This window comes from Protopterus annectens, chromosome 11.part0, assembly GCF_019279795.1.
Source record: "Protopterus annectens isolate FY-2018-M chromosome 11.part0, PAN1.0, whole genome shotgun sequence".
Taxonomy (NCBI): Eukaryota; Metazoa; Chordata; order Ceratodontiformes; family Protopteridae; genus Protopterus; species Protopterus annectens.
In genome coordinates this window covers 417,890,248-417,902,689 of record NC_056745.1, presented here as the reverse complement: position 1 = coordinate 417,902,689, position 12,442 = coordinate 417,890,248, and the positions used below count along the sequence as shown (strand labels likewise).

The 12,442-nt window shown below is 35.6% G+C and overlaps 1 protein-coding gene across 5 annotated transcripts in view; it reads left to right on the top strand.

The window, feature by feature from the left end:
* ANKS1B (ankyrin repeat and sterile alpha motif domain containing 1B) overlaps positions 1 to 12,442 on the top strand; it is a 6,771,497-nt gene that overhangs the window by 353,670 nt on the left and 6,405,385 nt on the right. For all 5 annotated transcript variants that reach the window (XM_044087908.1, XM_044087910.1, XM_044087909.1 and 2 more), the window contains exon 5: positions 7,311 to 7,492. In XM_044087908.1, the coding sequence (XP_043943843.1) occupies positions 7,311 to 7,492 (182 nt within the window). The remainder of the gene's footprint in view (positions 1 to 7,310; positions 7,493 to 12,442) is intronic.

The window sequence follows — 12,442 nt, the reverse complement described above, 5'->3', positions numbered from 1 at the left end:
AAGTTTTCCATTAATATGCCTCAGAACTCGAAACAACACTGTAGCTTTGTCTGTCACTGCCTGTACAGTGCCTGATGGATGAACTTTGTGAAAGCATTTCAGAGATAGAAACTTAGCTATCATCTACTTTACATGCATGCAGTTCTTCTTCTCCTTCTTCTGGGGTGGAAACTGACTCCTCTCCTTTAGTATCTCTTGACAGTAGACCCCCTCAAATGCCATATGTGGTGTCTATGTTTAACTTATTGTTTTGGAGAGGAGGTAGAAATGGAAGATATAGGCTCAAGGATAACTGTTGCATCCCCCACTGAGGACAGAATAGGAAGATTGCTCTCTAGTGACTGACCCTTCTATTTCTATAAGCTCTTCGGATACTGATATTTTTTTCTTATGTGGAGCCACATATAAGTAGCCATTACAATGTTGGAGGACATGAAACTCAATATATTATAGAATGATTTAGTTCCTAAAGAGTTTATTCCATTGTTTTGAAAGATTCCATCATTATTTCAATCCTGTCCTGTAGGAGAGAGATAATATAAGTGTTTTTGTTTAAAATGGACCATATATTTTTTTCTTTTTGGGTGTAGATCATTGTGGATATGACATCAGTTTGCTTGGAACTGTTCTTGGATGATGCAAAAAAGGGGAAGGTATTTTGAAGGCCAAAGTGAAAGATATGTAGAGAATTCTGATTTAATCTATAGATATTCAGCCAGGGATAAATCTGTCCAACAGTAAGACTCAGGTGGGGAAATACTAGTGCTGTTGTGTGATTATCTATGTAGAGGGAAGAAAGGGCAAAAGGCAAGGTAGTAAACTGAAAATGGAAGATCTACACTTTCAACCCTACAAGTATCCTGGGATACTTCAAAACAGAGATGTGGAGGTACACTACCTGAAAAATATTCCTCTTGAACTCTTTTATTTTCCCAAAGTTTTTCAGATTTTACACTCTTATGATAGCTCTCCATTGATCTGGTACCCCTGGAACCAAGAGGAATATTTTTCAAAACTGATAGTCAATGCCAGAATGTTCAGAAGATGTTTCACAACTGGGACTGACAAACCAAGATGACATTCTGGTATAGAATGGATATGACTTGGGATAGGTCAATTACAAAACTCCACAGAGTAATCCCACACCACCAACATCCCCACCAGTGTTCCCTCTCTGACTCACTCCTTTGATGTTAACCACCCACAATTAATTTCTGAGAAGAGACAATTCACCTCTTATTTTGACTGCTGGGGATAAATAATGGCAAATCTGCATCTCGCTCTTGGTAGTAGAATTTTCCAAGGTGTTTCATTGTTGTTGATGCTTTCTTCCCCTGAAAGCTGGTTTCCTTTGAAACTGCTCCTTATTTCTAAGTTGCTATTGTCTGGACTGTTTCTCATAAAGTGGCCAATTTTAATTGAGATAATTTCTGTTAAATATTGTTTTAATGTTTTGCATTGTTGTTCCCTTTACTTCTAACTGCAGCAAATTTTTTTTTTGAGACGGCATGCTAAAGATATTCTTGTGAAAAAGGATATTCAAGCATTTGGCTTCTACTTCATCAATCAAAGCAATAGCCATGTCAGATCATCTTACAACCAACCAGAAGTAGCACCTTGAAAGCAGGCATTCAGTACAGGTTAACTATATTTTATCACATATACTCCCAGATTGTCAGCTGTTTCTGATAACTTACACAGCTTGTCTCTAAAGCAAACAATTGAATTTTCTCTAATGAGACCATCAGTTTGTTTTTGGATATCATACGGGCATTTTGACTTGTGGGGTAACTGATAGCAATAACACTTAATGCACCTGTGGTGTAAATATTTTCCCCATATCTTTCAAGTTTTGTACTGTTTTTATTTGATGAAAGGAAACTTAAGTTGTTAGGTTCATAGTGACTTGTTAGGCTGTTGATTCAAGAGGATCCTTAGAAGCCTATCCATGCATTCCTAAGAAGTTTTGGGCCTTGTGCTTCAAGTATAATTCTATGAAGGCCCTTGTATTTTAAGTATGAATTGCCTAGAGCCTTATTCATAATGGACAAAGGTGCCAAACAAAGGTGAATGTATGGTTTCAGTGGTACATTAAAGTTTTTCTGAATTATTCCTTGGTGTCTTCATTACTGTTGCAGTGATTTCCCATCCATTCACCCAGATTATGCTTGAACAGAGTAAGAGATGCACTTTGATTTATGTGGAGAGGAAGACTATTCTAGTGGTATTCTTTGTGATACATATCTCTCTGTCTAACACATTCTGTTTATGTTTTAGAAGAGATTAAGAGCTCTTGAATGCGTGTTGGTCTACAACCCGTGCAGTTTGTCCGAAAGAATGTGGTTGATTGAAGTTTTATAAGTAAGGCCTAGATCGGCTCTCAGTAGTCTGTAAGATACCAAGAAGATAGACAGGACTTTGAGATGGTCAGTGTAGGCTTAATGATTTACGCCCTTGATTTTCTTGATGAGAAAGTATTGTGGTGATTCAAGTTGTATATATTGTTAGAACAAGTTCATACCAAAAGGAGCATTATACTCAATGATCAGCCTAATAAGTGCTCAATACAGTGGAATAATCATGTACTTTGACCTGGACACCATACCCTTATTAAGAACATGTGCAATGAAAATGGACTTTCTTACAGTAGTAGATATGTAGTGATTGAAGAACACGTCTACAAAGGTTCACAGGTCCCTAACTACTGGATCAATTTTCAGGGGTGTGTTGCCGATGTAATAGCTACATGGAACATCATCTTTGCTGAAAGATATTGTTCATAGGTTCATATGTTCATAGGTAGGTACTAGGCTATCAGCCCAAGGGCCTACGTAAGCCTAGCCAGCAAGGTTCTATAGCTTACGCCACCCAAGAAAGTTATTTTCCTGTGCCACTGTCCATCAGAGACACAGAAGTGATCCCTGGGGTGTATTTCCCATTTCCCATCCACTCATCAAGATTTTTCTTGAAGAGTGCTAATGAAGAACTTTACTTGACATAGATGGGTAGCTTGTTCCAGAGTATAGGAAGTCTCTGGGACAGGAATCTATCCCTCCATAGTGTCCTGTTTATTGTGGTGACAAGGTTTAGGTCCCTAGAGCGTGTAGCTTGGAGGGATTGGGATTTCTTTAGGTGTAGCATGTCCAACATCTCTGGGTTTGACATAGCTTTATATGTTATTTGTTATACATTTTTTGGCATTTAGTTTTAGTCAATGGTTTTGACACTAGCTATTTCTTTGGGAAAGGCCCTCTTGGTGGATCGTGGTGTCTTCTGTAGAGTTTATGATGGCAGTATTTGTTCGCCAAAACCCTTAACATTATTTTTTACTCCCAGAAGTAAATGTCAAAGAGGAGGGATGTAAGGACTAAATTCTGCAGTACACTACTAGTGACAGGTCTTTTGGAGGAGGTAGAGCCATCCAGCCTGACTTTCTGGCTTCTGTTACTCTGCCGGTTTGCTATCCATTGATTTATGTAGTGATTTACTTTTAACTGGGTGTTTTATCAACTCTACCTGAGTGTGGGATGGTGTTGAATGCCTTTCCGAGGTCTAAGTAGCTCTGTGTATGGATTTCCCCTCATCCATTGCTTCAGTAATTGTCATGAAGAAGTCAACCAGGTTAAATAGTTAGGATCTGCCCCTGACAAAACCAAACTGGCTTGTTCAAGAATTTGTAGGTTGTATATGTCCTTAGTTATTAATTCCATAATGATCCTTTTCATAGGCTTACAGATGAGGCTGATCAGACGTATGGATCTATAATTACCTGGGTTCATTGATGACCTTCCTTTCTGCAGGGAGTGGACTGTTCTTGTCACCCATTTATCTAGCACAAAGCCAGTTTGGAGGCCAATACTGAATAGTCTCTTTAGAGAGTTTGAAGGTTCATGTTTCAGGTTTCCAGTAGGCATCCTGGTATGTAATCAAGCCACATAGAAGCAGTTTTTTTAGCCTTGGATATTTGTTTGAGGACTTATTCTTGAGAGATTTGAGGGAGGGGGTGTGGAGGCTGGTATGTGAATTGGAAATTTGTGGGATGAGACGGGGTCTGACTAAATCATTAGTAGATTGGCTATGTCCTCTGGGTCTGAGTTTGTAATATTACTATTAGCTCTGCACAGTACTTGGCACGATTTCTGAGGTTTCAGTAGTTTAAGAAGGCATTATGGTTGTATTTTTGCCTAGGTGTTTTTTTTTTTTTTTTACCTCATATCCAGTCTTGGTTGATTTGTTTAAGATTAGAGGTCCCTGTTAAGTTTACCAAGAAAGTTTTTGGCATCTAGTGAGTCACATTTATTTGTGTGCAATGAGATTTTTTTCTACTATTGTAGAGCCTGTTTATATTTGGGTGCCACCACTTTATTTCTAAATTTGGCTTTGTATGTACTATGGAGGGGGACAGATGCATCTATGCAGCCAATTACGTGTGCATGGATTTGGTAGTAAAGGATTCCGCATAAGAAGAGGGGTCATTGGGTTTGAATGTTGAATTTAGCCAGCTTGTCATGAAGTTTTAGTAGATTGAATTATACATTACAGTACCTGAAAAATCATAGTGACTATACCAATGTACTTATTGACTTAATAGTTCACTTTTTGGAATTAGTCTTAGAAAATAATGTCTTTATGTTCAAGGATAACATCTATAGACAGCAACAGCTACGCAATATGTTTCTTTAATTGGGAAGAACATACATTATTTCTACAAAATTTCTTTGAGAAACATGTGATATTTTACCCTAATCATGAACAATTTAATACCATGTCTTAAGTTTACCATGAAGTTTTCAGAGGATAGAATTGAGATTAACCCTGGAGTTCATCGTAAAACATGTTATGTTAACTCATTGCTTCTAAGATCCAATATGCACCCTCCTTTTGTCTTTAGAAATATTGTGAAAGGACAAGCTATTAGAGCTTCCAGACTGAATCTAATGGAAGAGGGATTTCACACTGAGATAAATGATTTGAAATATAGACTATTAAACAGAGGATATAAAGTAGAGGAAATACATTCTAAGATAGACGAAGTGTACAATCTACGCTCCACTTCAGCTATGCCATACTTTGGATCCAACAGTGCTAGCTATAGTGAGAAACAAAATATGAGTGAATCTTTCACTAAATTCTCCACCTTCTTTTCATCTGATCATATAGAGATTAAGCAGATTATAGACAAACACTGGAGTATATTACAGATAGATGAAGAAATTAAACAGATAGTAGGAGAAACACCGAGATTTATCTTTAAGAATAAACACAACTTAAAAAGAATGTTATGCCATCCTAAATTTGACAGGAAATCTATACAGAATGGATGCTATACAGAAAGGAACTGAATGGATAATTCTACTAAGATCAGATAAAGGATTAGGCCTCAATGATAGGGCCTCTATCAAGCCAAAATTAAGACAGTGTAGAAACATTAGATAAACCCCCTAGAAATAGGTATTCTATCTCTCTGTAAACTAATTGTCTTTTATATCTCTACCATGTCATTACGTCATAGATTTAGTTACCACATGTAGTGTGGTTACTTTATTTCCTAAGACACTATATTAATTTATACATACATATATATGAAATTTTATATGTTAGACATTAAGCATACTTGTCTATAGAATCTTTCTCACACTAATATCTATTTTAATTACAAATATATATGTACTAACCGATATGTTTTTATATATATTTTTTATATATAACTTTTTTGTATATGTGTTTCCTATGTATACTTTATATATGAGATTGTTTTTAAATAGTTTTATCTTTATCAGATTTGTATATTAAGCTGGGTCTTTGATGTCTGCCTGCCTCTTTAAATAATCATACCAATTAACTTACTTGATTAATTGTTTAAAACCTGTGTATATATAAGATGTGGAATCTTAGAATGAATGTAAGATCTGATGAAGCTACACAGCGAAAGCACTTATCTTATTAATTATTGATAATAAAGTACTTTGAACTTTAAGTGTTACACTTGTTTTCGCTCAGTCCTGCTATTTTGATTTACTATAACTTTGATTTATACTGCTTGCACGAGCATTTCCCAGCATAGCAGCAGCCTCCATTACTTATTTTTAATGAATGTTCAGCAGCATATATACCTATGCAGAGTACGTACATGCTCTGTTCTTAAATTATATTTATGTGAACTATTGTAATTGTTTTCTCATATATAAGTAGACTTACCTATATTTTGTATTTCTTCTGATATAATGTTAACTGTATTTTATGTGTATGTCAAAACTGTTGTTAAATGTAGAGCTTTTCTCCTCTGGCCTCCTCTGAAAAAGGGTTTTGTCCCAGTCGGACTTTCCTAGTAATAATCAAAGATAAATAAATAAATAGATAAATAGATGATAGATAGATAGATAGATAGATAGATAGATAGATAGATAGATAGATAGATAGATAGATGCATAAATAAATAAAGGCATTCCCTGCCCTTTTCTGTCATGTTTGTTCTGCTTTGGGCATTGCTGCTGTCTCTGATGACATATCCCATATTAAGATCTATAAATTAGTGTTCCTACATCATGATGTTCTAATGCAGCTTCATCGCCATGAACTTAGCCCTATTATACATTTAAATGGAGTTAACCTTGCTATGAATTTAAAGACTGAAAAATAAATACAGTGTTGTCAACACTTGCAAAAGTGCTCAGTGGTTTGATTCCTGAATGCTGCTGTGTAGGTTTCCAATAATAATCATGTACCTCATTAGAAACATCAAGCTCTGTGTATTATGTAATCATGACTTAGTTTCATAAGTGATGGAAGACATGGGTCAATATGAGGTGCACACACTGGGCTTAGAAAAATTATAATGCTATTTAACAGTACAGAACCCCATAGGTATTGCAGAATGGTTTAGGGTGATATGGTATGTGGATCTGAGGTCTTTTTCAGTAAGCTTTTCTTCAATTGAAAACTGAAACAAAAGATTTCAAATAAAAGATTTGTGTGCTATTGGAGGCAAGCCCCTCTCCACAGACATTCAGATGGAGGGTGGTTTACCCTCTGTAGCACCTTACTTAAAATAACCTAATGGGTTAAGTCTTTCTTAGAAGCAGGATGCCAGAGAACTGGGTCTTGATGAGTCATACAGCTAGTGTTTTTGTTTTTTTTTTTTTGTAGGGGGACTTATTCATAAACTGAAATGGAAAAGCTTTCTCCCTGTACAAAACTCTTTTCTTTGTCTATATAAGATACTTAATTAGTTAATTTTGTTTTTATATTCTTCATGTGTTTTCCAGGCTACTGATCTCCATTTTTTTGTTGATTTTCTGAATTATTATCAGGTGATGCTGTGACTGGTGAGCTGTCAAAGTTACTCAGTGAAATCAAAATGTGCCAAGAAAAGGATTACTCGTTTGAAGAACTGTGCCACACGATCTCCGCACATTCAATGGACAGTTTCAGCAGTCCCAAACTGTCAGATGAAGAATCAGGGAGAAGAGGAAGCGTGTCAAAGGCAAACAAAGTAAGTAAAGGTAGCTTGCAAAAACAAATATTTACACTCCACTCACAGATGAATGGATAGTAAGATCCTTATTTTTTCATTAATTTCCAGCAATCATCATCTTTGCAAATAGTTTAAGTTATTATGAGTTTGTGGCTTGTAATTGTATGAGACAGTCATATTCTTTAAAAGGAAGTTATGTGCAATTTTCCTGAAAAAGGGATGCATATTAATTTAGTTTATGTTTATACTGCTCATTGTTTAGCCAGTTAAGCCTCACAGCAATTCTGTTTTTAAAGAATATTTTATTTTCACTGCCAACTGAGTTAACATATATGACAGGTAATCTGAATTAAATATTCTCCTTATTAAAAATATGAAAATCCAACTTCCCATTAGACTTTAGTTTGTCCATTCATTCACGATGCTTGCTTAATTCTATTCAGGATCGCAGTGGTGCTGGAGCTCTCCTAGACTTTTGTCAGTGTAAGGCAGAAAACTAATCCTGATTGGAATCTGTTGTCACACCTATATACATTTTAGTTCATTGCCACTCTCAATGCATCTTCCTTCAGTAGTATGAATTATGCAGTTGTCCCACTCACCCCATCTATACAGTGCTTGTTCCCAACTGACTACTCATAAAGGCTGAAAAAGGCCTATCATTTTAGGGGATTAATTTATCCTCCAGCTTGAGAAGGGTAGTAGATCTAAATACAAAACCACAAATACAGAATATTACTCAAGAAATTAGCTCATGGAAATGTCAATGTCTTCCCTTCTTGTCAAGAATATAGTTGACTAAAATATTTTTCCTTCCAAAAATATTATTTACATAAGGAATCCCTCACATATAACATGGTCTTGAGCTATAATGAACTATAAAAAAAAAATATATATATATATATATATATATATATATATATATATATATATATAAGGGAAAATATTATTACCTTTGGCAAGGGCAAAGACACGGAGTGTCTTGAAATAATATGTACAAAACACTGCAGCAAGGAGCATGGGGATTCCTGAATTTATGGGAATAGGGAATAGCTGCTCTAGGGCAATAGTATTTATAGGTCAGGGGATAAGATAAGCATATCATGTTTTAAATGGATTTGTAGGTGTTATTGTAATGTAGTATTAAGAAAGTATTAGCTAGTTCCATCAAACCATGGTTTGAGGAGAAATTCTACATGAATCACAATCATAGAAAATCAAAGGAGAAGATATGGTTAGAAACAAGAATTCGGGCCAATCCAAAAATCAGTAAATGGAGAGACAGTAGTGTGCCATCCGGCTAATATCCAACCAGACTGCCAACAATAAATGTGATGTCCCCCACTTAAAACCTGGGTCAGTAATTAAGTAGCCTCAATCATCAGTACTGACTCCAGTGTGGGAGCATCACAGGAAACACCAAAGCACAGAGCACATAAGAGTAAAATTTCACAATTTCCCTTATGAACACAACAGGAACATTCTCTCTTTCATGGGACTGGACTATATACCTCTGACCATCCCAAATGTAATCCCTTATTATACACTTCAGAGCAATGTGTTCCAGTTTAAGACCTCTGACTCACTCATACATAAATTTAAATCACACATGCTCAGACACTTATGGCAAGCCTGACACAGACTTCCAGCTGTGTCCCCTCCCCAGTACATATACTAATGCTGCCACCAGAGTCAGACAGGTCTACACACCCTTCAAAGGGTGATCAATTATTAAAAATTAACTATCAAAATAAGCCATAGCTATGACCAGAAGCAGCCAGGAATCTGAGGTGACCTGGGGAGTATCAAATAAGAAAAAGCACTCTCTAATTCTCGGCTCCCTTGTTGAATCCAGGTTTTCCCAAGGCACCCCCCCCCCCGTCAAATTCTAACAAGTATACTTAGCGAAATAATAATTTTTTTTAAATTAAAAGGGTTAGTTAGGTAAAAATAAATAACACATGTATACAACTGGGATCATACCTCATGAGGAACATTCCTCAGTTTGACTTTGAAAAAGTTAATGTCCATTGCAATTTCAGTTCAGGGCTAAGAAATTGTGATTGATTTCTATGGAAAACAGTCGTATTAACTTATCAAACTAATGTTGTATAACTACACTGTTTCTCTTTTGGAGCTTGAATTAACCTATCCCATTTGGTTCTAGACTGTCCTTACCCATCCCAGTGATAACAACTGGGATTACACCACAGAAGCATAGATAATTGTAGGAGAACCATGCATACCCCCATGTACTTTCACTGTGTACTTGCACAACTTTATTTTAATTGCATTCTTCACAATTGATTTGCACTTGGAACATCATCCACTAATTCAACAGGTACTGGCAGGACAAATGGACAAAGACCCAACCACTATTAGACAGGAGTATGCTGAAAGCATACCAAGTTGTAAACATCATAGATCTTTTCATATACCTTTACTGCGAAAAACGCAGAGGTGGAGAAAAGATCAAAGAATATGCTCAAAGTCAGTAGTGGTGGATCTGCCAAACTAATAAATATAAATTTGCAAACTTGGACTTTGTTATCTCCCTAAACTAGGAGACTTCTAGTATTGTAGGCAGCCATTTTGTTTAGTTCCCTTTTATCCATGTGAAATTCAGAGGGCAGACAACAGGAAAATTAAAATAAAATCTGAGAATGAAACTCACGGCATGACTAAAGTGAACAGCGACTTGCTTCTGATTTGCCTGATAATCCATGTTTTACAGTGAATGTAATTAAACTGAAGCAGCATGGAGAGGGGATCAACTTATACATTGTCACGTACAGTGGACTGATGCAGGAGTCAGACAAATGCCAAGATTTTAAGGATCTTCTAAGAATTCAAAGAAGTAACAACTAAACATGCTGAGTGGAATGTTTGGGATAGCATTAAAACGAGAGTCTTAGCTATAAAAGTGTCCAAGCACACAAGACTAACTTGCACTAAAGTCAATTTAGTGCCATTGGAGAAAGACAGTCACTTGGAAAACAAAAGGTACAAGTCAAACATGAAGATTGATGGGCTCCAGGAAAATATATAGAAGGAGAGCACTTAATTTTATTTCAACAAGGTAAAAACATGGACAAGTGCATATGGCACTTAAGCCACAGCCAGCATTGCAAGTTACCAAGCCGTTATTCCTAAAGGTGATATTTTTGTCATACAAATACAAGGAAATATCAGAATAATTTCATTGTATTTGTTTGACAAAAATCACTGCGACTGAAGAAACAGAGTGAATATTGACACTTGAGACTGCAGAAACCAGAATGACAAATCACCTGAGATTGGAGAGAGGACTCAACATGCAAGGGCTAAAAGATGATTCAGTAAGTCTATTTAAAATCAGATAGCATGAATTACAATGTAAGAAATGAAAATAAAAACAGAAGGTAATGTGAATTAGGTGAAACTGTTAAAATATGAGACTAAATGGCGCTTATATTAATGTTGCGTTTTCAAAATCCCTCTGAACATTTTATGGTCTTAAAATGTCAAAAACCGTAAGAAATCACAGTATACCTTTTATCCAGACGCAAATAGTTTCCTGTACAGATGTTAGATTTTTCTGAACATACTTTTCAGTTTATTTTCTATTCTTTGTACAGGTGCTGTACTCTGTGCATATTTCTTTGAAAAGAAAATATTTTAACTTGAGCTGTATTGTTTATCTTTCAATGTTTGTGGCTGACATTTTACTCATTAGCTTAATAATTTACACAAGTTACTAGTTCTTACAGCTGTGTGGTGTCCAGCCTATGAAAGATGACACGTCAGAGGTAATGCTGACTATTTGGATATGTAAAGGTTGGCTTTTGAAAACGAGAGCAGTTAGGTATGTTCTGTTGTTAGTGTTGACTAACTGGTCTCAGTGTACCATAACCTTGTTAAGTAATGGTGGATAACATTGTGTGTGCGTGAAAAATCATTTTGCTCCAGTGTTAATTATTTACTTCCACAATGTTGGAACTTTGCCAAGGTCAGATTAAGCAGAACAGAGCAATAAACTGAGTCACTGGAATGTATTTTATTCTAACAAGTTAGTTAAACCCTTTCATTTTAAAACTTCGTACAAAACTTGTTCAGAATTAATAGCCTCATAATTGAAGTACTTAAATCATGTGACTTGAACCACCAAATCAGAAGATGAATTAATAAAAGCCAAATATATAACTTTAAAGCAAGCAGACCATCTCATAAATATACAGTATTAATAACTACATCATTAAATGAAATATTAAAAAGTGTTATAGTGTGTCTGCCTTTAATTTTAAGAAATTGTTAACTGAAATGGAGTGATTAATCCTGGGAAGTGGTATAGCATTTAATTTCATCTGCCATCTTACTTTATGCTTTCTAATAGCATTTCCCAGGCACCTCCTTCATAATCCAAATCAACACCACCAATGGGAGCCAAATTTGAATTTATGGAAGCTTAACAAAGCAATGAATTTCTAAAATGCACTTTCTTTAAACTTCTTTTACTAGCATTGGCATACCCATATATTTTTAGACATAACAGTCATACATCATCACACCTTACAGGTGAGTAAATAAACCACATGAATGGACAATTATAATGCTTTCTGGTGGCCATCCATTTATTATTTCATGAACATAACACTGGAGCCCACATTTTTTATGCCTATGTTAATGAACACCTGCTGCTTGTGACTATAAATGGAAATACAAGTGTCATCAACTTCTAAAATGTCTTTGATGTGTATACCTGTTTGTATGAAAAAAATGAAAAATATATTTCAGCATGGCCTTAAGAATGTTCCAGTGATGACAGAGATCATTTTTAATGGTCCCAGTGTTAACATTATAATTTAATTTATATAAAGTTAAGACTTTGCTTTAGCTTCACTGGGTGTTTTCTCTAAATCAACCATATTACATTAAGAAATCAAGTTTCAATGTTTCTTCTTAGTACAGTGCAACCTGTCATAACTATGT